Source organism: Physeter macrocephalus, chromosome 14, assembly GCF_002837175.3.
Source record: "Physeter macrocephalus isolate SW-GA chromosome 14, ASM283717v5, whole genome shotgun sequence".
NCBI lineage: Eukaryota > Metazoa > Chordata > Mammalia > Artiodactyla > Physeteridae > Physeter > Physeter macrocephalus.
Window position 1 is genome coordinate 72,739,233 of NC_041227.1, and position 25,170 is coordinate 72,764,402.

Genomic DNA, 25,170 nt, shown 5'->3' on the forward strand with positions numbered 1-25,170 from the left:
GCTCCTAGACAAAGCAGTCGGGTATGCTGTAGTGTGATGTGGTTGAACCTAGGCTGGCCTGGCCAGCAGGAATCGGCTCCATCCGGGGATTTCAGGGCTCCTTTCTGACCTCCCAGCTGCTCCCACACTTAGCTCTGCTTCAACTTTCTGCTCCAGCGCCACCACCTCCAGGGTACCCTCCCTGAGCCCCAGACCCCCAGCGCTCCCCCGCTTGCCCTTCTCTGCTTATTCCCTGCACCCACCCCGCTTATGTAAACTCATGATCACGTCTGCATCCCCAGCTAGCGCAGCGCTGGGCCCGTGGAACTGCGGTGGACAGGGCAGCGGCTTGGCAAAGCTGGAGCCACAGTCCTTCCGACGTAGGCCCTGTGTTCTGACTCTGGGAGTGACAAGGCGCCAGCCCAAAGCACAGGGAGACGCAGGCCATGCCCAGGGTCACCCAGCTTGCTAGGAGTCGAGGCTGAACAGGCCCAGCTGGAGGTGAAGCCCAGTTGGAGCAGGGGGCAGCTGAGATGCCCAGGTCAGCGTCCAGAGCCGGCAGATGGTCACAGGCCATCTTCTGCTTCCCCTGGTTTACATTTCGCTTAACCTACTCCTGACCCCACCTCAGAGGCAGCCCAGGGAGCTCTAAGGGGTCCCAGGGGCCGTTAGCTCGGGAGCCCGCCTGCTCACTCCAGGCACCGATCCCATGAGGGGTCACACACACAGACACCCCTTCGTCCAGGAAATTGACTGCCCCTAAATCCCAAGACATTTGAGGACTTCAGGGGGACTAGGAAGGGAAAAATGGGGAACCTGTAGGCCAGATATGTTTTCTTTGGCCCACCCGGTGTGTTTTTTGAAAAGTACACCAACATTTAGCTTTCTCCTCCTCGCTGCCAAGAGGACCAAGAAAAGAAGGAATAACGGTCATGCCAAAAGGGGCCGCGGCCTCGTGCAGCCTATTCACTGCACTAGCTGTGCCCGACGCGTGCCCGAGGGTGAGGCCATTAAGAAGTCCGTCACTCGGAACATCGTAGAGGCCGCGGCCGTCAGGGACGTTTCCGAAGCGAGGGTTTTCTACGCCTACGTGCTTCCCAAGCTGTATGTGCAACTGCATTACCGCGTGAGTTGTGTCCTTCACCCCAAGGGAGTCAGGAGTCGTTCTCGGGAAGCCCGGAAGGACCGAGCATCTCCACCCCGATTTAGAGCCGCGGGTGCTGCCCCACGACCTCCGCCAGAGCCCATGGAAGGCGCCAAGTCCTTAAAGACTGAAGAATACTGTCCCCTGGAAAGAAAATAAGGTGAAAATTATACTTGAAAAAAAAAGTACACCAACATTTAAATACTGAGAGAGATCGCCAAAATCTGCATCTCCAGCTTTTCTGGAAAAATTGGAGGATCTTGCAACCCAGGGCCCACGTGTAACAGTACATCGGAGCTGAGCGGCAGCTGCCCCTCTTTGGTAGGAAAGGAGCCGCCTGCCCGCACCCCCCCAGGCAGCCTCAGTCCCTTCCATACCCTGGTGTCCCCCACTGCCCCACCTCCACTGAGACCAGGTACCAGGCCCATTTGTCATCGTGCTGTTACTGGCCTGTTTCTTGGGTACAGAAAAATATGTCTCTACTATTCTGCCCCAAAAGTGCTAGGAAGAAAAAGAGGCTGAGAGGGGCATGGGCTTCTTGGTACAAGTGAAGAATGTTCCTGGGTATGGAATATGCAAATCGTGTCTGACTCCCGGTTCTCTTCACCTGAGTATCTTGCACACCTTTGGGCTGTAACCCCCTGTTAAGGTATTTCCAAGCTCTTCCTTGATGTCCTCCTCCCATCCTCTGTCCACCCCCTTTGGTTTCTTGTCCCTGAAACCCCTGCAGAAACACACGTGCGTCTGTGTCCGACTCCCTATCTTGGGGGGCTCGGCTGATACTGCTGACTTGGTAAAGATGGTAGCAGCTGAGCAGACCTCCTCTTGGGGCTCCTGACCGTCCTCCCAGGCTCCCAGCTGGAGGGACACAGGGGCCAGGGCTCTGATATGGCCAGGCTCACGGGCTTCGGTTTCTGGGTCCTGCATCCCCTGGGCGGCCCCCCGGTGGTCCACAGCGAATGGAGTGTGAAGCCAGCTCCCCCCACCTAAGAGAAGATGGGACTCCAGCAGATACAGAGAGGCGGGTGCAGAGATAGAACAGCGAGATTGCCAGTGAGACGTGGGAACTGCTCTCCATGCAGCCAAAGTGAGCTGCTTAAGACATAGACCCTCAAACATTTCAAAGCCTTCTTTTTCCTTTTTTTTTTTTAATGGACCTCAGGTGCACAGAATGCAATTACTCATCATCCTTGTTCCGTGACATACTTATCGATCCTAGCTTTCAAGTTACCTTTGTTTATTGTTTGAATAAGAATACCGGGACACTGTGACCATGACATGATGGTAACTGCTGTCCACCCACACTTACCTTTTCCTTGACTTTTACAAACGGTTTTGTCCAGTGTATACACCTGACAAGGGTATCTGGCTGTGTGTTTTCTGGGGCTTCCTTTTTTCCACTCAACGATGTATTACAAAGTATAGATGATATTCCATGTTTCCCTGGCTGTACGCAATTGGACCACAGCGCCGTAGAATATTTCTCTTCCGCGAGTTAGGGGTCTTTCCTTCTGGGGTCTGCTGCGTATGCTGCTTCCCCTGCCTGGATCTCATCCTCTCCGAGCCCTTCCCAGACACCCCCATCCAAAGGAAACCCTCACAGCTGCTGTTTTAAAACCCCTCCTTGGGAACTTCCCTGGCGGTCCAGTGGTTAAGACTCAGAGCTTCCGATGCAGGGGGCGCGGGTTCGATCCCTGGTTGGGGAACTAAGATCCCACGTGCCTCAGGGCGCGGCCAAAAAGTTAAAAAAAAAATTTTTTTTTTAAGTAAATAAATAAAACGCTTCCTTGTTCCACAGCCCTTCCCGTAGTCAAACTATGGTAATGCTTTGTGTGCTTGTTTTTGCCTGGCCCCATGTCAGCGGGGTCCTTCCCCATCTCAGCAGATGCTTGACCTCCGTGCTCTAGGACCCATCCCGTGGAGAGGGTGGGACTCAGGCGCGCTTGGGTGGGCCGAGGTGTGCAAAGGAGTTCTTGGGGGCAAACCTGAGCTGCTTTTGTGGAATTACGGGAAATTGGGGCAGAGGAAGCCAGCCAGGAAATCTTTTTTTAATAAGGATGTTTATAGCAGCTTTATTCATAATAGCCAAAAACTGGAAACAACCAAATGTCATCAACAAGAGAAGGGATAAATTAAAATATATTATAATACATTATAAATATATATAAACGTACATATATATTCAGCAATAAAAGTGGCTACAAAACGACATAAAGTAAAACTGATGCATCTCAAAAACAATACACTGAACAAAAGAGGCCAGACACAAAATAGTTCACACCGTATGATTTCATGGCTGTGAGGCCAGCAAATAATCTATGGTGATAGAAACTGGCACGGGGGTTGCCTCTGGATGGTCTTAGGGACCCACAGGCAAGGGACAGAAGGCTTTCTGCAGTGATGGGAATGTTCAATATCTTTTTTTTTTTTAATTGGAGTATAGTTGATTTACAATGTTGTGTTAGTTTCAGGTGTATAGCAAAGTGAATCAGTTATGCATATACATATATCCACTCTTTTTTTTTTTTTTTTTTTTTTTTTAGATTCTTTTCCCATATAGGCCATTACAGAATATTGAGTAGAGTTCCCTGTGCTATACGGCAGGTTCCTATTAGTTATCTATTTTATATATAGTAGGGTGTATGTCATTCCCAATCTCCGAGTTTTTCCCTCTTGATTGAGGTGGTGGCTAAATGGGAGTATACAATTGTCAAAACTCGTCTAACGGTACACCTAAAATCTGCACATTTCATTATGGTAAATTATGCCATAGTTCAGAAAAAGGCTTTGAGTAAAAAAAAAAAAAAAAAAAAAAAAAAAATTACCTGTATGAAACTATGCTCCAAGCCCAGGTTGACCTCATTAAAAACATTTGTCGCCTAAAGCGATGGGTGCCATTGAGGAGCTGCTCGGCCCTGGCCCAGTGAGAGGGGTGTCACCAAGGGGACTTTTTTTTTTTTTTGGCAACACCACGTGGCATGCAGGATCTTAGTTCCCTGATCAGGGATCGAACCTGTGCCCCCTGCAGTGGAAGCTTGGAGTCTTAACCACTGGACCGCCAGAGAAGTCCCAAAGGGGATGTTTTAGAGTCCTTTTCCCCATCCATCTTCAGGTCACCTCCTCACTGCCTCTGCCCCCTCAAACCTTTGTTCTGAGGACCCTAGAGGTACACCCTGGCATGTGAGCCACATAGAAAGGCAAGAACTTGAACCTTTGGCCTCCACCCAGCCTGCCCTCTAGGATTTTTCTTCTCTGGTAGTGAAGTAGCAGCCATGTGGGGCGTGCACAGATCTTATGCATGTGGCTCTGTGAATTCCCACAGACTGGCCACACCTGGGGAACCAGCTCCCAGGAAAAACCCATAGAGAACGTTCCCAGGATCCTGGAAGTCTCCCCACTACCCCCTTCTGGTCACCACTCCCCTCTCCTGCCCGCTCACCCAACTTCTGTCGCCTCTGTGTGATTCTGCCCATTTTCGAAGCATTGTTGGTGCCCAAACTGGGACAGTCCAGGCAAACCAATAGGTCGTTCCCGTCCATCACCTCCCTGCTGGCATTGCGGTGAACGGGTATTATTGGAACCAGCTTAAACCCACGGCCCTGGGTCCTGACATTCGGGGAGCAGTGTGCTCCACGGGGTGTAACAGGTGTTCTCAGTCTTGTCTCGGAGGGTCTAGAAGTGCCATCCCCACAGCGGCCTGGGGGAGTCTGCAGGCATAAAGATAGCAGAGCCGGGTGTGAGGCGGCCCCAGGAGCAGCAAGCAGGGGCTCCTTAAATGGACACTGCCTTGCAGCCAGGCCCCCGCCCGGGGTGGTCCCCCCAGAACTTGGTGGCGGATGTGCCATGCTCAAGCCCCTGGTTAGGCAGCTTGCCAGCAACCTCTCCCGGCCAGAAAGGCCCAGGCATCCGGCAAGGGAGGCTGGCCCCCTGCCACTCTGTTTTTCCAACTTCAGCTGTGCACCCACCCTCAGCAGGCCCCCTCGGTACTTTTCAGGGTTCACCAGGTGAGTGCAATGTGTAGCCAAGGTTGAGAACCAGTGCTTTAAGCAAACAGCTGAGGTTTATGCAGCGTTTTAGCCCGTAAGCCCTGTTCTCACTGTGCGAAGAGGTGATGATCCTACTGGGCTCCTTTCCTGCCATTTTCCCAGCTGGAGCAAATATCCCTGCGTCTCTGAAGGGCAGAATTACGACTAGCTGGGTATCGGTTATTAAAGAGGCCACATTGATAGAGCTTTCTAGAAATAAGCTACCCCAGGATGGAATGAATTGCCGCGCAAAGGAGTGAGCTCTCCCTCCCCAGGGGTATGCAAATAGAGGCTCCGTCTCCGGGATTCCCTTACCATAGGAGGCAGCACGCAGTGGCCTTCCCAGCCTGATTCTGTACCTCCCTGTGCTTCACCTTCCTGTCTGGGTGATTCCAAGAAGATCCCTCCCCCCCCCCCCCCCCCATTGCAGTTTTAATGGGGAACTTGTGGTAAATGATTCCACCAATTAAACCAACCCTTGCAAATCTCTTCCCTCTGCTAATTTATCTGGTTCGTAAATCTGAAATCTCAGCATGGATCTGCTGGACGAGTTTACCTGGAAATGGCCCTCCTCCTCTCCCCCCTCTGTCTCCCCCTCCCGCTCCCGGTTTAAGGTCCGCAGGGCTCTGAGCGGCCCAGGCTCCTTGCCCAGGATGCCCAGGAGAGGCCCCTGTGAGGGCCTCGCTCTGCTGGGTTCGGAATCCGAGAGTAAACAGATCGAGTGTCAGCCAGGCTGCCCATAACAGGCAGCCACAGCCATTGAAAATGAGAACGTTCTCTGAGATGACTCAGCCTTCGGCCCCAGGGTCAGGGCGGCCCCAGGCCTTGGCTCTGCCCTGGTGGTCGGCTGTCGGCCACGCCCAAGGGGAACAGCAGTGGGTTCTTAGAGTCAACCGGCGTGTGCTTCTGTTTTGTCCCATCGGGATGAGGGCACGCGCGGCAGCCTTGGTTGTCTGGCGGGTCACCGTCCTCAGTTTCCTTATCTGTGAAATGGGCATCAACACTTCCTGTCTTAGCGGGTGGATGTGAGAAATGAGCCTGAGGCCAGTCCAGCTGGCATAGGCAGAGAAGTGCAAGTCTGAGGCTTGGGGAGAAAGCCTGGGCCACAGTGGCTGCGACCCCGGGAGGGAGAGAATTGGCAGGGAGGGTGTAATGTGAGAAGAGCACTGGGGAGGCTTGGAAGATAAGACACTGCAGGCAGCAAAAGGAGAGTGTCGCTATTGGAAGACCCTGCTGTGGTCGGTGTAAGTGTTCAGGCGGAGGCCTTGGCCCACCACGTAAGGTCCATCCAGAAGGTCCAAGGACAGGAGGGCGTGCGGGAAGAGGCCATCAGCTTTGGCTGGTGGAGGCCCCTGGTGAGCTGAGCAGGGTCCCTTGCAGGGTTGAGGCAGGCCAGCGGCAGTGGCTGGAGGACTGGTGGCGGTGGAGGGGAGAAGGTGATGGGCACGAGGGAGCCTTTTTTTAGGACAGAGGAAACTTGAGCCTGTTTGTCACCAAGACAAGGAAGCCAAGGATGAGATTCCTGAGGGAGAGGCGCCAGTGGGAACAGAGGCTTAAAGATAGGTTGCCACAGTGGTACCGTTTCTCGGAGGCCAGGGAAAGGGGGTGAGATGGGTGGAAAGGCAGAGATGCTTTGAGAGGGCGGCCTAAGTCTTAGGAACTTGGAAGTGGAGGTTGGAGTGCAGAGCGTGGGCAGAGGAGACAAGGGAGAGGGAGGGTGGAGCTGCTCCCGAGAGGGGTGGAGAGACAAGATCCAGGCCCTGAGGGATCTCCAAGCTGGAGGTCGGTGCTGATGCGGGGCCAAGGGGGCCACCCAGGACACCCTGCCCCCGAGCCAGCAGCAGACGGTACAGAATTGGAGGGGCCACAGGAGATGAGAGAGGGGCAGAGTGACCTGGGAGCGGAGGCATCTCAGAGTTGCCAGGCAACAGGATGGCAACTCCATCCAGGCGGTGCCTCAGCGTGCTTCCAAAGTCTTATAATGGCGAATCTTCTAGGGACCGTTGGTTCCCAATTAATAGTGTCGGGAGCTTGGTGGGGCGGGGCTGGGGGGACGAGGACCACAGATTGCTTTAGGGTCGGGTCCTTTGGTTATTGTTTTCAGCCTGCTGACCGAAACCTGTTTGCATCCTTGGAGGGGGTGTGTGTGTGTGTGTGCGTGCGTGTGCGTGTGTGTATGCGTCCTCAGCTGCAGTATGAGGAACAGGGGAGGTTGAATAAGCTCCCAGTTCCAGAGAAAACCAAGGGAACATGAGGGCCATTATCCGAACTGAAAGGAAAGAAATAAACCAGTGCTGTTGGATCAGCCATTGGTGCCTGGTGCTTTTATCTACAGAGTCATGCCGACCTCGAACCCTGGCCCCGTGATCGGTGGGGTTATCCCCCTCTTTATGAGAGAGGACACAGGCTCAGGGGCTGCGTAAATGTCTAAGGCCACCGGGGCTTACCAAAGGGGAAAGGTGAGGGGGAGGGATAAATTAGGAGTGTGCGATTAACATATACACACATATATATATATAAAACCAGCAAGGACCTGCTGTATAGCACAGAGAACTATACTCAATATCTTGTAAATAACCTATAATGGAAGAGAATGTAAAAAATATATATATATATATACACATATATAGATGTATAATTGAATCACTTTGTTGTACACCTGAAACTAACACAATGTTGTAAATCAACTATACTCCAATATAAAATTTAAATTTTTTTTAAAGTTTTTAAATGAAAAAAATAAGACCCTCGGGGCTGGTGCTGTAACTGAGACCCAGAGCATTAGCCCTTTACACACAGCACCATCAGACTATTAAATAGAGACTGGACTGTGGGGCCCAAGTTGGGGATCGAATATACGTCTCTTGAGCCCAGGTGAGCACCCAAATCACTGACCAGCCAAGACCAAATAGAATGACCCAGATGGGAGCGAGTTGGAGCCCTGGGACCGGTCCTGCCCGTTCATCTTAGGACTCTTGCCTGATTCTGGCTCCTGGACCCTTCTCAGGCCACCTCCTCTGGGTAGCTCTTTAGCTGCAGCATTTCCTGCACCTCTTTACAGCCTAGCAGCCTACCCTGGCTCCTGTTCTGTGGCTGGGTCCCTTCGGCCAGACCCCAGTCCCAATCACCTGCAGCCCCTCATCCTTGCACCAGTGACCTCAGCTCAGGTTCATAACCCTCAAGCATAGTGTGTCTTTGCATGGCTCACCTTTATTCATTTAACTAACTAGCTAATGTTAATAGTGTCATCAGCACATGCAAAGCCAGAGCAGAAGTAGGATGGAGACAATACCCTCCATGTAACCAGAGGTCTCCCCCGCCCATCCCCAAACCCCAGGTAATGTGTTCTTTATTCCCTAGCTTCCTTCCTTTATATGTAGTAACATTGCAACTCTGTGGAATCTTAAAGGTGTTGGGTTTTGTTGTTGTTGTTTTTTCGTTATAGCTGCTTTTGTGGTTTTTTTTTTTTTTTTTTTTTTTTTTTTTTGCGGTCCGCGGGCCTCTCACCGTTGGGGCCTCTCCCGTCGCGGGGCACAGGCTCTGGATGCGCAGGCCCAGTGGCCATGGCTCACGGGCCCAGCCGCTCCGCGGCATGTGGGATCCTCCCATACCGGGGCGCGAACCGCTCACGGGCCCAGCCGCTCCGCGGCATGTGGGATCTTCCCGGACCGTCCCCTGCATCGGCAGGCGGACTCTCAACCACTGCGCCACCAGGGAAGCCCTATAGCTGCTTTTAACTGTAAAAAGAATACCATGCTGGACATACCAATTGGAGACTTATTTTCCCATCTACTATTATATTGCTGAGACTCATTCGGAGTTTTGCAAGTCCCTGTAGGGTGTTCATTTTGACTGTTGGGTAATATTCTTCTGTCATCATTTTCCTCCTCAACCAGTGATGGGAATCTGGGTTGCAGCCAGGTGTTTGTTACCAAGGACGGGCTATTATCAGTTCTCTCGTCCGTATCTCTGGTTACCCACGTTTTAGACAGTGGATAGCTTCCAGGGGAAGAGCTGAGTCATAGGGACTATACCACAGGCCACACCTGCGCCCGGCCTGCCCCCCACCTTAGGACCACACAGCACAGTGGTCCCAAGGTCATAACTGCCTTAACCTGCCTGAGCATCAGTTTTCCCGTCTATGAAATGGCAGTCATTCATTACACTCCACGTTCATTCAGTTAACACAGATGGCGCACAGACCCTCTTTCCTGTTCAAGGCATGGGGGATCTGGATGAGACAGACTCAGCTGTCTCCCAGGAGCAAGTGTCTCACCAGCAGAGACAGACCAGGAAGGGAATCATCTCAGCACCTCAGTGGATGTGATCATTCGCTGGGGAGGTGCTGGGCAGGTGAGGGTGAGCGTGCGCTGGGACAGGGGGCTTTGGCCTGCCTGGGGGACCTGGGCTGGGTTCGTGGGCCGCTGCGCGAGACTTGACCGTCCTGCTGGTAAGCGTTGGGACGGAGGCCGTGAGGAATGGGGAGATCCGAAGTCAGGCAGAGACCCAGAGCCCACTGCAAGACCAAGCACTGCCTGGACAGGAATGCGGCCTCGGACATCCACTCGGTCCCCGGGCCAGCGCACTTCATCAAGTGGCCACGCGTGCTTAGGCGGGGTCCTGAGCACTTCCACGTTTGTTCCACACCTCCTTAAATCCTAAAAAGTGACCCTGCGGGGGAGGTGTCTTCAAACCTCTCTCGCAGATAAGGAAGCTGGCGTGATTTGAGGGCCAGTAAGTTGTTCTAGCCTCATCTTGGCTAGGTGGCAAAAACCAGGACGCCCTCTTGGGCCTTTTTCCGTCTCAGTCCCTCCCAAGGAAGAAAGGGAACCACCAGCCAGCCCCTCTTATGTGCCCTGCACTTGGGAAGGTGTTCACACAGCAAGAGGCTGCCCTTCCACAGACGGTGTTCCTACCCTGGCACGACCCTTTTGATGCCTCCCGTCTTCCTTCAGGATGGTCATCCTGAAGGAAGAGCCATCCTGAAGTTCTCTGTGGCTTGTGCTTGGGCCTTCGGAGCAGGGCCAGGGAGCGCCACAGTCCCTCACCAACACAGGTCTCCACGGAGGAAAGGACCAAAGCGGTGGGTCCAGGCCAGATTCAGAGGCGAGTAAATTCTGCCAGCTCAAGGCACCCCTTCTGCCCACTGACCTCTCTCCTGGTGCCGCTGATGAGAACGTGCCACAGAAGGCAATGGTTCCCTGCCTTGGCCTTGTGTTTCTCAGTGACCTCACCAGCCCCAATTTGTTGGCTATTATTTCCTGGCCATAAATGGAGGCACGCCCACCACCACCGGCCTGGTCCAAGTCACCATCAGCTCTCACCAGCCTCCTTGAAGACGACAGCTAGCCTCGTCACTGGTCTCTCGGCCCCATCCAGTCCTTACCGTGGACACAGGCGTCATCCCTCCCCCCTTACGTCTGACGTCACCACCTGTCTTTCCCCCTCCCCCACCACGTGGCCACTCTGGCCTCGGTCACTCCCAGCATGTACCCACCTCAGGGCTTTGGGACAGCAACACGCCCACTCTTCCAGCTTCTAGAGGTCTCATAGGGACCTTCCCTGCTCTTTTTTTATTATTATTATTGTGGACAAATGTACATAACACAAAATATACCGGTTTTAACCATTTTTAAGTGTATATCTCAGTGGTATTAGATGCTCACGTTCACATTGTTCTCCAACCTTCACCACCATCACCATCCACTTCCAGAACTTGTCATCGTCTCAGACTGAAATTCTGCACCCTTTTAACAGTTGCTGTCCATTCCCCTACCCCCCAACCCCTGAGAACCACCCCCTGCTCTGCTTTAAATTGCAAATCCACTTTTTTTTATTGGCTCTGCAGCCACACCACCGTCTGACTCACTATTTTATTTATCCAGCCCCCATGGAAATTCTAACTGTCCAGTTATTTAAGGTGTGTCTCCAGCACCTGAAGCAGTGCCTTTATACATTAAAGGCACTTAACAATTTGTGATGACTGAGTGATCTAGCCACTTTTGCCTGGGTCTCAGGGGCTTTATCCAGACCTTACCGATTCCTTTTGCCCTACCCAGCCCCTTTTTACAGTCCCGTCTGTGCGTGCCACCCTAGAATTTGCAAACACTGTTGCCCACGCTCTCCGATTCTCCTGGCCACCCAAGACATGAGCAGCTTTTTTTCCATCTTAACAGAAAAAGACATTCTTCGGGATTGCCCTTCAAATCACAGAACGTGACGCAGGTTTTTTTTTTCTAACTAAAACTTGAAATGGCAGCTTCCAGTTGTTAAAAGACAGTAGAAATGAAGTATAAGTAACACGAAAGACCTCTTGAAGACCCAGAAGAAGACCCAGATGCAAAAGCCACGGCTGGTTAAGAGAAGAAAGCCTGACACACACCCTCCGCCTGGTTGTCCTTGGGGAAGAAGAGCCCAAGAAGGCGGGAGGCCACCATGCCTGCCCCAAAGCGCGTCTGTCACTCGCTGTATATTGTTCAAGGCTCCTGTGCTCTGCTGCAGGAACGCATCGGCGGGGCTGGCAGAGGCAGGGGCGGGTGGTCCCCCAAAGTGGGTCAGACCCTGGCCCCTCCATCTCCTCACCGTGACACGCTACAGAGGAAGATGTGGCTAAACCTCCCTCGTGGTAGACCGAGCAGGCTGCACTCGGTGAGAAACACGCGTGGGTTTCCAGGTGCTGAAATTCAAAATGGGCATTCAGAGGCCCTGCTGGAACAAAGGAATAACGGGTTGCAAATAGGTACATGGAACATGCTGGAAGCCTGTTCTCAGTCCTGTTTGCTAGGCCTGTCAGGTGTGTGTGAAGGCTCTGCGCTCGTTTCATAGCCCGGCTGACCAGGCTCTAATTGCAAAGGGCTGGACTTGTTCTGTGGCCAGGCAATAGGGGAGCTCAGCAGGGTCTGGCTGACACAGGGCACATTGTGACCCCACAGAAAACAGGCCCAGTCCCAGATGGGGTCCGGCCCACAAAGCTAGCTCCCACCTCCCAGAGACCCCGGTCTTCTGCACAAAGAGACTCCACATAAAGCCAACTTCTGCTGAGCCCTGACTATGTAAAGGGGTCTTTGTGGTGTCTGGGAAACAAGGAAGGGAGCGCAGGACAGCCTTGCAGGACCATCACCCGGCCAGCGGGTGAGTGGAGAAGGCGAGACGGATGCAGGTAGGAGCTCCCACCCGATGGTGATGTGTCAGGCCACCTCCCTGGCTCCCCCGATCTGGACAGTCCCTGTCCTGAGCACAGGCTCAGACGTGTCGAGTGTCTGTGAAGATTCCTGAGGTCCCAGCACGGCATGTCAGGGAGCTGAGACCAGGCAGCAGGTTTGGCTCCAGCAGATGCACTGGGAATTTCAGGCTGAGGCAGTGTCTTCCGTCATAAACCATCATCTCTTCACTGGCTACCTGGTGGGAGCTGGGCTCCTGGGAAGATGAATGGAGACTCTTCAGCCAAAGCTTGTTGCTTGGCGTCAATGTGTAAGAACCAGTGTTTCAAGGAATCAGAGACTCAGCGCTCCACAGAACCTTGGAGGTGGCTTAATCCATCCTCTCCATTGAGGCAGCATCACCGCTGCAGCCCACCTGCCTGGGGCTCAGCCCCTCAGACAACTGACATCTCACCACCTCCCATGACAGCCTGTTGGTCTCTGTAGCCCATTTGGCTTTAGAGCTTTCCTTACTGGGAATGCAAGCCAGCCTCCCCGTGGTCCCCCACTTCAGCTGCCTCTGTCCTCCAAGAAGGAAAAATAGCCAACATATTGAGTGCTTACCATAGGCATGCTGGGCATTTCTTCTTCAACAACAACCCTATGAAGGAGATATTAAATATTACCATCCTCACTGTACACATGAGAAAACCGAGGCACAGAGAGGTTAAGTAACTTGCCTATGGTCACACAGCCATAAGCAGCAGCATTGCTTCCATCCCATGGTCCACAACAGCCATAGAGATTTAAAGATGGTGGCTGGACTCTTCCCCCAGGCTGAAGGCAGTTCCGTGTAAAGTCCCCTCGCTTCCTCTGGGCATGCTCCGTGTGGGCCGTGAGGATCTGAAGGGACACAGACTTTCTGGTATGGCCTCCAGTACTATCCAGCACCCGTACTCTGTGCACAGAGCCCAAGGATGCATCGGCGCCCCCTGGACGGGGAATTGGATGATTCCTTTTTTTTTTTTTTTTTTTTTTTTTATTTATTTATTTAGGCTGAGGCTCCAAGTGCAGGCTCAGTAGTTGTGGCTCACGGGCTTAGTTGCTCCACAGCATGTGGGATCCTCCCAGAGCAGGGATCGAACCCATGTCGCCTGCATTGGCAGGCAGACTCAACCACTGCGCCACCAGGGAAGTCGGACTAGCATGACTCTTGGGGTATGTCCTGAACCACAGTGAACCAGGGCTGTCCCCAGAGCTGCTGTTCCCCAGTCTCCCTACTTCGTTGCCCAGGACTCTAGAGTTTTGTATCCTATCTATCTGATTGCTCCGGCAGGGCCTGCTGATCAGCCATCACACACAGTTGCACAGGTTGTGCACTGCCCAACTCTAAGGGCACTCTTTCACAGACTGTGCAATGAATGAGCCCTCCCCACCAGAGTTGTGATGTACCACCTGCCCAGCTGCCTGGGCAGCAGATCTGTCTTGGGTTCTGATCAGAGCTAGTTGGGATTTCTTCCTGTCCTTGAAAAGCATTTTCCAAACAGACTCAATGGTTCTGGGATCGTCTCTCCGTGCCTTGTCAGCCAGGCCCCTGGAGGTCCACCTTGCTATGGAGCTGACAGGGTTCCATGTGGCCTGTGTCCTCCCTGCCAAAACTGGAGCTGGATGGAAACTAGTCCACCTTGAACCTGTCCCTCATTGTACAGAGGAATGAAGCAGCCCAGGGTTCACCACCCCCAGGTGCCAGATTGGGACTGGAACCCAGGTCTCTTGACCCCAGGATCTTGGTCCTCTTCCCACTCTCCCAGGCTGCTTTCTCTAACCCTGTTGTTTCATCCTGTTCCTAAGCACCATGTGGGCGTCTAGAGGGCAGACACTTCTCCTCCTCCCCGGGTTTCCTAACAGCACTCAGCAGCCGGCTGGGTTATTGCTGGGTTTTGGTCCTCTCTCCAGCTCCTTGTAGACAAAGTACAGAGAGGCCACAAACACTGGGGCCTGGCATCTGGGGTGTTGATCTAGCCACGGCTCATTAGAGAGCGTGGACTTGGGACTGGAGACTTGAGCGCCCCTCAGAGAGGGGGCAAGTCAAGGCAGTGCCGCACAAGGGCAAGCAGTGGTTGCTCCGATTGGGGCTTCTCTGGCTTTGGGGGTAGGCACGTGGCCACAGTTCGCTCTTTCGCTCATCAGACTTTGAGTGTTGATTCTCTGTCCAGCCAGTGTCAGGTACAAGGTGTGGGTACAGAGAACCCACTGTCCCTGCCTGTGAGAGTTTATGGTCCACTGGGGGAAACAAGTATTATTCGTAATAGACTGTGGAAAGCACTCAGGACCATCATGTGCAGTTGTACAGGTTGTACACAACCCAACTCTAAGGGCATCTTTCACATACACTGTGAGATAAATGAACTGTCCCTTCGAGGTGTGATGCACCACCAAGCCCAGCTGTCCACAGTGGCTTTAACATCCAGACAGGACCACCCCTGTGGTAGGAAGTGAGAGAGAGGAGGTGGTGGAGCCAATCAGAAAAGGTTTCACCCCAAAGAAGACGCTTAAACTGGGTCTTGAAGCATGAGTGGCACGTCTCCAGCCAAAGAAGAGGGAAGGGGGTGCCGGGCAGTGGAAAGAATATTTGTCCCCCTTTGGGGGCGTGAGATAAGGAGACAGGCAAGAGTCGGGGAGTGAGGCGAGCGGAGGCTTCCAGGCAAGCGCTCACATGGAGGGGGTGACGGAGAGAGGGGAAAACAGATCTCAGAGCGACTTGGGAGGTAAGATGGGGGGAGCTCAGAGGTGTGTAGGACTTGAGGGGGGTACTCTTAGGAGAGCAGGAGACCTGCTCCCGAGTGTGGTGACCAGAGCAGTAGCTGCAGGTCCCTCCGACTGACTCGCCCTCCTGGAGGCCTGCCCACGCCAAGGTGCACATTCCGAGATAACAGCTGGCACTCGGCCCCTGGAGACGGGTCACATCAACAGCATAGTCGTACCCCATCGGCAGCAGAGGCCGATGTTGCCTTCTGCCGGTGTTTATGCCCTCCAGGGTCGTTTATATGGTCTATTTCTGGAGCATCCCTCACCACCGAGAGGGTGCAGGGAGCAAGTACCACATCTGTTTGCCTTCTCAGGGCTCTCGGATGACTGGGTGGCCACTCCCCCAGCAGGGACTCCCAGCTTGTGGCAATCTGGTGATTGGTGGGGGTGGGGGGGGTGCGCGGGGGCTTCTGAGGCTCTTCCTTAGCACACACGGGTCCCCAAGGAGGAGCTAGGCCAGACCACTGGTTGCCATTCACTAAGTGATAATTTGCCATCGTCGCCCAGCAGTTATAGATTTCATCTGTCCGGGCAGTAGTTGCAAATTGGATATGGGACAGGCAGGGACAGAGATGTAATTTGAAAACCAAAGAGCTGGAGGGAAATTGAAGAGTGTGGTGCTGCTGGTTGAGCAGAGTGTCGTGGGGGCAGGGGGGGGCGGTGGTGCGGGATGCTACCTCGTTTCCAACTCTGGCGAAGCGTTTTCCTTGAAGTCGGGTTTACTGAGGTACAAGTCACATATACAGTAGAAGCTGCCCCTTTTAGGGTACAGTTCTTTGGGTTTTGACAAATGTATATCATCTTGTCCCCACCACCGTCAAGAACCAAACACCTCCTTCACCCCAAAAGTTCCCCGGTGGCCCTCAAATGTCAGCCCCAACCCAACCCCTGGCAACCAGGAATCTGTTCTCCATCCTTACAGTGTAGCCTCTTCCAGAATGTCATCACATAGTACGTCTCCTGTTGGGTCTGGCTGTAACTTAGCAAAATGCTCTTGAGATTCGTCCACATTGTTGCAAGAATCAGTAATTCAGTCCTTTTCATTGCTGACCAGTATTCCCTGGTGTGGATGTGCCACAGTTTACCCACTTCTCCTGCTGAAGGGAGGACGTTTGGGTTGTTTCCACTTGGGGTGATTACAGATAAAGGCTGTAAACATGTAAACATTTGCATAAATGTTTATGTAAAAAACTGTTTTTTACATAAATGTAAAAAATGTTTACATGTAAACATTTACCTATGCATATGTAAACATTTGCATACCGGCCTTTGTGGGGCCGTATGTTTTCATTTCCCTTGACTAAATACCCAGGAGCAGGGCTGCCAGTGGTCATGTATATTTCACTCTATAGGAACCTGACAAACCATCTTCCAAACGGCTGTCCCCTTTTGCAGTCCTACCAGTTCCAGCTGATCTCATTACTTGTGAAAATTTAAAGAATAAAGTGAAAAGCGTGCTTCGGGGCTTCTGTTGATAAGGCTTCAGTGTGGCAGGATGGCTGCCAGGAGAGGGGAACCACGGGGAGAGAGATCCGCGGACATTCCGGCCCCCCCATCCCCGGCAACGCTGCATCCACTTCAGGATTCCTTTCCCATTTTAATCTTCGTAGAAGTGCTGTTCGGGCCCTTGCCAGGCTTGCTCGTTGGGCCTCCTTGTGTCACGGCTTCCTGTGATGGATGGGCTTTACACATCGGGCATGGAGCCCGAGCTGAGCCCCATACTTGAGATCAGCGACACCAGATAAATCAACGACCGTGGACAGTGTCCTGCACACCGCTGCCTGTGCGGGCCGTCTCTCCCTACAGCTGTGCCTGGGGTGTTCTGGGGGCCAGTCTAGCTGGATGGGGGACGGGGAGACGGGCGTTGAGGGGGTGGTAAGCCCCTCAGCTGGAGACAGCCTCAAAGCCCAGCCCAAGGGCTGTCTGGACACGGAGCCCAGCGTGTCTGCCAGGTGCCAAGAGCGTGCTCAGGGCTGAGACCAGCAGGAATGAGATACAGACGGACAGAGTGATTGCCAGACCCTCCCTGGCCTTGGGAAATTGATGGTCCCATCTGTGGGAGGAAATGAGCAACTTACACCCCAGGCTAAGCAGTATTACCAAAGGCATCGTGTGGCAGTTCAGGGATCCGTGCCACGCAATGGCACAGACAGCCACGCCCCTCTCTCCTGCAAGGGAGAAAAGTACCCTAAAGGCTGGGCTGTCGGTTGGGTGATGCGAATTAGGCCGTATGTGTGGGGAGCGGAGGGCACGGAAGACAGTTCATCTGCATGAGCCCTGCCAAAGCTGCCCTTGGGCCTGTAGGGCACCCTGGAGGCTGGCCGGCTCAGGGGTCCTCAAAGATCGGGGGGTGCAGAGGAAACAATCAGCGTCCCTAGGCCTCTCTGAGTCCTCCTGAGTCAAAACTGAGGCAGTGGAGGGAGAAATAAGTAGCCCCCCAGCAGCCTGGGGCAGAACTCTGGTAAACCGGGACACGGCGATGGGAGAGGGGGCGGGGGGGTGAGCCAGGCGGCTGCCACAGGGTCTGCCGGGACTTACGATACCCTGTGTCTGTCTGTCCGTCCACCCAGGTGCAAGTTCTTCAGTCTGACCGAGACCCCGGAAGATTACACCATCATTGTCGATGAGGAGGGCTTCCTGGGTAAGTGCTTCTCTCCCCAGGGGCTTGGCTGGACTGGGGCCGGCAGTCAGTGCCGGCTTCCCAGCCCCCCCTTATTTCTGTCCCCACGTGCTGGTGGCAGAGCTTCCTCCTCTCCTGTGTTCTGGCTGATCCCCTCCCTTTCTGCTCGAGAGACTTTTTCCCAGGAAAGGCCCCCACCCCCGCAGCTGAAAGGGGGCTGTGCTTCCCCAGCCAGGAGCTAAAGCAACCGGGAAGGCAGGGGGCATGTTCTCTGAGACTCCTGCCGCGAGGGAGGCGCTTTCAAAACATCTTCAGTCCTTGTTCGAACAGGACCGTGCCCCAGTCACCATCCTTTTATGATTTTCCTTTATCTTCCTACCATCTTTTAAATTGAGATAGAATTCACGTACCAGAGAGTGCATCATTTTTAAAATGTACAGCAGTTCCGTGGTCTTTGATGTTCCCAAGGTTGTGCAGCCATCACCACTATCCAATTCCAGAACACTTCCGTTACCCCAGAAAGAAGCCCTGTTCCCTCCTCCTCCACATCCTTTTAGTTTTATTATTGAAGTTCATTATGTTTGTCCAGCTCTAAAGTAACAGTGAACATTCATCGGTGGTGAGTGCTGACCGATACGTATTACTTGATGAGAAGGTGTTGTGCTTGTCCTGTGATTATCAATGAGGAACTGAGAGCAGAGGTGGGGAGTCGTGTGTCCAGACTCACCAGCAAAGGAGCTGGACCCCCCGAGAGCTGGTGGTCATTCGGAACTGCTAAGTTAGAGTCTTCCAAACATGTAGAGAGGGCAACAAATCCAACAGTTTTTAAAACCCTAGCCCTACCCACAAAACAACTACTGGTCACTTTTTCGTGGTTTTCTTTCCAACTTTTCTCAGGCGGTCTGTTTAATTTATAGAAATGTTTTCACTTAACATAACAACAGAATATGCTGTGATATGACAGCCTTTCAACAGCAGCCCTGGTTCCTTGCCCAGGCCCCTGTGGTTGGAGTTGAAGATGTTTTCATCGTCTTCCAATGAGAAATTTATAAACTCTGTCAGTGCGTAACATGTATTCTTATGCAGGTTGATTCCCAAAACGGAGTCTGAGAAATGGCTTTGTGGAGTCAGTAGTTGACTATTTTTTGGTTCTCAATGCGCATTGACCCTCTTTACTGGTGAGAAAGTGAAGCCCCAGGAAGCGGCTTCCCAGCTATGCCCTGTTGTCCTCACACGCACGTGGTCTAGGGCACCAAGTCAGTACGGGGGGCTGGGCTCGGCGCCCCACATCCCACGGGCCCCCATGCCTCCAAGGGGGGGCGGCTGTATGGCCAGAGCAGGAATGGGGCAGACCCCACTGGAGGCCCTGCCCCTTTGCCAAAGACACCCGTGTCGTCAGTCAGTCACTCATTCATTCATTCATTCATTCATCAGACATTTTCTTTTCTTTTTTTTTTAATATTTATTTATTCAGTTGCTCCAGGTCTTGGTTGCAGCGGGGGGGGGCTCCTTAGTTGCAGCAGGCGGGCTCCTCAGTTGTGGCTTGAGGGCTCCTTAGTTGTGGCATGCCAACTGTTAGTTGCCGTACGCATGTGGGATCTAGTGCCCTGACCATTGGGAGCGTGGAGTCTTAGCCACTGCGCCACCAGGGAAGTCCCCATCAGACATTTCCTGAGCACAGGAACCGCAGACCGGAATTTTGCCTTCGCCGCAACTCACATGAAGAATGTCTGCTCAGGCAACCCAAGCACATGTTTATTTTCTCATGGGCATTCAGGCCTTTACACAGAACTGCTGAGAATCAGGGTCCCTCAGATGTAGAAGGAACACCCCCAGACTGTCTATTCTCTGGGAAGGGATATTCTATCTAATCCACCTCCCCAGACCAGTATCTCTGACTAACTCTCTCCCTCTGAAGGCAGCAGGTAAGAAAACTCCTTGAGCAGGGAGAGCGGGAGGTTACGGGACCTGGGGAGCCAGTTTTGCTGGTCCTGGAAGGCTGTGTTTGCAGGAATTGTCAGTAACCTGGGAGCCGTCCTTTGGCTGAGCTGAGTGTCGGGTTATTCTGAGCCAGCCCCGGCGGGGGGGCGCGGGGGGGCATCATTTACTGAGCACCTGCTACATGCCGGCATCTCGCTGAGCCCTGGAGATACAGCCGGAATGAGAGACCCCACCTCCGACCCTGTGAGCCTCAGGGCCTGCCAGCTAATTACACCATTAATTGTGGAGCTGCCATTGCGGTGGGTGCCGTGCAAGGAGGGTGTGGATGCTGCGAGAGCGAGTCACAGAGGACGCCCCGCCGTGCAGGAGACCCCACAGGAGAGGCCCTCGATATAGGAAGCAGGACCAGAGCTGAGTCTTGGACCTCCACGCCCACCCCTCCGCCAGTCAACATAGATGAACACATTTTACCAGCCCTGCCGGTGCTTCTGTCTGCAGACACTGTGCTGAACACTGGAAACGACTCTTACGGTCCTCACTTTATAGATGAAGAAGCTGAAGCACAGACATGTGATGTGTAGCCTGCCCAGGGCCTCACCACTGATGTCATTTATGCATGTTTCCATGGGCCGGGCCCCGGACAGGGTAAGGCAGGGCAGACCAGGAGGTGTAAGGACCGAGCCTCAGCTGCTAAGGGACTTACAGACCCTGAGGTTACAGACCCGGAACCATAAACAATGGAGGCGAAGTCTCGATCTGCCTCTCCCTGAACCTTTCTGAGTGGCTGGAACGGAGCCGGTGACAAAGCGGTCATCGGCTTACTCTTTAGTGCGGGGCAGGTAGGACGTGGGGAAGCAGGTTTAAATTATTAGCCCAGGAGGGGCCCAGCCGCTCTGTGACTTCTGAGTCAGGGTCTCGCTTCCAGGCCGTGACTCCTGGTCATCACGTCCGGCTGCTTGGATATCCGTTGTTACCAGAGAAAAAACTGTACGTGTATTTAAGTAGTAAGTATCTCTTGCACTTATACTGTGGAGCTACAGGGGAAAACCATACAAAGTAAGACTCCTGTTCCCGCTCCGCCACTCCTACTGTTAACTGGAGCCCAGCAGAGACATGGCACCTCCTGGGATCGCTCCAGTTGCCTGAAGGGTAAAGAGTGGAGACCCGTTTTACAAGTGAGGAAAACCGCTGTGAGGGACAGAGCGGGATTTGAAGCGGGAAATGCTTTCAACGTGGTTCCAGCCGAAGTAAGGAGAAAGTGCTGCTGAGAAGCGGTGGTTCCCAGCAGACCAAGGACAGGAGCAGCTGAGAAAAGGGGGGCAGGCCCAGGGCAGTCTGCTCTCAGAGGGCAGGATTTGGGGTGGGGTGGGGGCTGCAGTGAAAGGTAGCGATGCTGAGTTCTACCCTCTCACCTCGCTTCCTGGGGGGTTCTCTTCGGGACACTCCTCTTCAGAAAGGGAGCCTGGTCTCGTGGCTGCCCCGGTGGGACCAGGGAGGGATGCTGGCTGTGTCACACTGTATGAGGGGTGGTGCTCCATCTCCCAGCTCTGCAAATGTTGCTTCTCACGCAAGGGCTTCCCTTGGCCAGTGTTAACATCAGCCAGGGTACGTGGGTCATTGTTCGCCAGCAGTTATGGCCATTGCGAAGCTTTTATGGTTAGAAACCAGCAGCTGTCTGCAGTTCACTTGTACGTAAGATGCTGGACCTTTCCTGAGAGGGAGGGGCGATTGTCAGTGACATTAACCAGACAGCTCCTTGTTCGTTGTGGACTTTTAAAGGTTCTTGGCGCAAATGGATGCTGTGTGTCTGTGTGGCCAACAGAAGGGAGGTGCGTGTGTGTATTTGGAGCTTTTACATATTTAATGAGCACTTAGTTTGTGCAATGCTAGGTGTTACCAGGGACCCAAAATAATAGGAGCAGCAGCGCCTGCCCTGACCTCTGGGTAGTGAGCAGAATCCCAAGTTTGCAGTTAGAGGGGCCCAGTGCACATCGGGGGGCCCCCCACCCGTCACAGTCCCCTTATGTGTGTCAGTGTGTTCTGTAGCACACCTGGGGCTTGGTGCCGTGATTGGTCGAAAGATGGAGGGAGGGGGATGTCGAGAAGTAACTCCTGGCCTCACCCAGGGCTGAGAGGGGAAGACCCAGGTTCTATCCAGCCTCTGCTACCTTCTGGGCAAGTTGCTCACTGACCTGGGGCCTCCGTGGCCTCATCCCTAACACAAGGATCACCTCCTTCCCTCCCTCCCAGTTCTGTAAGGTGTGCGTGTGGCCGTACGACATGCATCAGGGAGTCAGGTGCCACCTCCGCTTTGCATGTCCACCAAGGCAGGCAGTGCAGTGCCCATCAGCACTCCCCGCATCTCCCGCCTAGCTCTGAGCTCCTAATTTACCAATTCAGCAATACCCCCAGCAGGGGTCCCCTCTGCACGAGGTCCAGGTCAGTGAAGGGCAGACAGTGCAGTGCCCATCAGCACTCCCCGCATCTCCCAGCAATACCCCCAGCAGGGGTCCCCTCTGCACGAGGTCCAGGTCAGTGAAGGAGCTCGGATCCCAGATCCCGGTCGGGGCCAGTTCTTACTGTCCCCTGAAGCCGACCCTCCCTCCTGGTGAGCATTGATGGGGGATGGTGCACACCTGCCTTTGGAGCGTCTCCCGCATTGTGTAAAATCACAGCCTGGCAGCTCAGCCTGGAGCTGAGATTACATCTCCCAGGATGGGAGGAGGGGTGGGCCTTGAGAATGGAGTGCCTGCTGCAGGGCGGGCTGCTTCCCTGGAGGGTCCCCCGCATCATTCCCACGACACCCCAGCTCCGGCCCGCCCACCCCCTTCCCTCGACCTCTCCAGGGCTGCCTCATGGCAAAGCCCTTCCCACGAGGTCTCCACATTCTGTACCCCCAGGTGTGGATATTTCGCAGTGTTGACCTGTGGTGTATATGCTTCTTATCTTTTCATTCCACTCAGTATAATTTCCCAATATCAGATAGCCTTCAAAAGTGTGTTTTCCCGATACTCTTTATATTTTGACAGTTTTCAGACTTGCACGACCGTTGAGAGCCTACAATTAACACCCCGGTTCCCTCCACCTGAAACTGGACTTGCCGCTGGTCACCTTTGAGGACGACTGTTTGCACTTCTTGTCCATAAACAGTGCACACGTACATTTATTATTTAATGGACCACTTGAAACTAAGACCTCAGGACAGCTCACCCTGAATACCTGAGCCTGTATCAGCTAAGAATAAAAGCCCTCTCCTACTTACCACACCTACAGAATGAGACATTAATTGCATAATCAATACCTACCATAAATTTTATATTCTGATTTCCTTCATGATTGGAAAATGTGTGTCATAGCTGGAAAACCTGTTTTTTAAACAGATGCATAGTATCCTGTCGCAGATGAACGGTGGTTCGTCTACCTGGCCCTGGCGTTGACTTTTTGGTAGCTCCCAGGTCTTCGTCTTAAATCCTTTCGGGTTGAACGTTCATACCCATAACTCTTTCTTTGTCCCATGTGTAACTACTCCTTTACAGTGAAATTGTACGTTTTTAAACTCTTGATACATTTTTCCCCAACTTCTATCCAGAAACCAGCAAAACTCCCAGCTGCAGCGTTATAACAGAGAGGCTCTGGCACTTGGCAAGCCCTCGGCCGCCAGGCACTTAGCTACACGCTTGATGAGGATTATCCCATTTAATCCTCCAGGCATCTTCTGGAGTCTGTCCTGATTTCATCAGCCCAACGTTTGAAAACTAGGAAACCAAGAGGCGGTGATTTCGCCCAGAGTCACACAGCCAGGATGCAACCCGGCCACCTGACCCCAGGACTCCTGACCCTGCTGCAGGCAGGGTGGGAGAAGCCTGACAAACCCCGTGCAGAGGACGTGACCACTTAGCACAGGGAACCGCAGGTCCTGCAGCCGGAAACGGGGGACTCCCGGGGAGGTGGGGTGGGTTCCCAGCAACAGAGCTGCCGACTTGCTTTCTGGGAGGTGGCGAGAGCGTCCTCAGCGGTCCGCCGGGGGCGTCCTCAGCTCTGATAGGCTATCTTTAGGGTCTTGGATGACGGGCGGTGACAGTATTAATAACCCCTTTCAGTCTTGGGATGTGTCTACCTTTCCTCTAGGGAAGAGCAAGCTGGCTCCCTCCTGGCAGCTCCTGGCGGCCCAGCCCCAGCCCCGCAGCGGCACCTCGGGCACCCTGAGGCTCGGCCTGGGTGACGATGGGACCAGGCAGGTCTTCCCTCGCCCCCGGAGTGCCAGGGCAGCATTTGGGGTCCCTGGGGCCAGAAGCAGCGAGCACTGTGGTCTCCAGCTGCTTTGCTGCTCCGACAAAGCTCACCCTTCTGGAAGCTTCAGAGAGGTGACCACTGACCCAGGGCTGACCTCCCTCTCAGTCCAGGCCTGCTGCTTGAAGCACCTCAGTGGGTTACAGCCAGGACTGAGAGCCGGGACCAGCAGGCAGACCCACCCCCGCTCACCGGCCGCCCAAACTCTGAGCGTCATTTGGATTAAGCTGAAATCCTCTGGGCGGTGGCCGCCTGCAGGCTGCCCCGCCATCCCCCACCCGCCCACTTCTGCCCTCATTTCCAGTCGGCCTCAGGCCTGGGCTTCTCCGCGGGGCCTGTCCAAACCCGCTGAGACACTCCTCGGAGCAGAGCCTTGGTTACCCTAGCACCCCCTAAAAATGCACATACCACAGCGCTTTGCGGACTTGGAGGGAATGGCCTCCCCCATTGTATCAGCAGCAGCCTCCGCTGCAGAGGACGCAGCCAGGGTTAGAGTTTGTCACTGTCTGAGCCCCAAGCCTGTGTTCTTTGCCACCACCCTCACGTGCTCGCCGAGGACCCCACTGCTAAAGATCAGGCCCCACTGGATTGTGGAACTCAGGCGGGAGACAGAGGCAGGCCTGAGGCTGGGGCAGCAGAGGCTCCACCTGTCAGGTGAAGGCCTTACAGGGCCAGTGGAACCACGGTGTCAGAATTGGGACATTGGAACCTCAGCTGCTCGGACCCACCCCCCCCAACTTTACAGTCCTGAAGCTAATCCCTGCAAGAGGGGTTTTCGCGACACCCCACCACGGGCTGGTGGCGGGGCGGGTCTGGACAGACGTGCCACGGTGCCAGAATGAGGTGCCCTCCCCATTTACTGCACCGTGACCTTGGGCCAGTCAGCTTCCCTCTCTGGGCCTCAGTTTCCTATTCTGTGAAATGGGGCAGGGACTGACTTCTGAGCCAGGTCTGTAAGCAAATGGACAGCGTTCTGCACTGCCGGACTAAGAATTCAGAGAAGTTGGCAGCGTCTGGGGGTGACACTGGCTCCCCCGGGGCCCTCCGCCTGATCCTGGGAAGTCGGGTATAGGAGCGTGGGATGATGTCGAAGGTCACCCTCCACCTGGGGTCTGGCAGTGTGACCAAGCCCTGACCACAGAGACTGAGCTGCGGGGGGGGGGGGGGGGGGGGGGCGGGGCAGAGGAGGTCGATGGGCGGGGGGAGGGAGAATTCAGAGAAGTT

General features: G+C 53.9%; 2 protein-coding genes across 3 annotated transcripts in view; both read left to right on the forward strand.

The window, feature by feature from the left end:
* Positions 1-25,170, forward strand: part of CASTOR2 (cytosolic arginine sensor for mTORC1 subunit 2) — a 55,637-nt gene that overhangs the window by 18,398 nt on the left and 12,069 nt on the right. The window contains exons 2-3 of one of the 2 annotated variants that reach the window (XM_024125141.3): positions 17,666-17,736; positions 20,582-20,660. In XM_024125141.3, coding sequence (XP_023980909.1) covers positions 17,719-17,736; positions 20,582-20,660 — 97 coding nt within the window. In that variant the 5' untranslated portion in view covers positions 17,666-17,718. The remainder of the gene's footprint in view (positions 1-17,665; positions 17,737-20,581; positions 20,661-25,170) is intronic. The other variant, XM_024125135.3, reaches the window with a different exon arrangement.
* LOC102987533 (40S ribosomal protein S26-like) lies at positions 462-3,544 on the forward strand. The gene has a single exon (XM_055090287.1). The coding sequence runs from the start codon at positions 809-811 to the stop codon at positions 1,280-1,282; it is 474 nt and encodes a 157-aa protein (XP_054946262.1). The 5' UTR covers positions 462-808; the 3' UTR covers positions 1,283-3,544.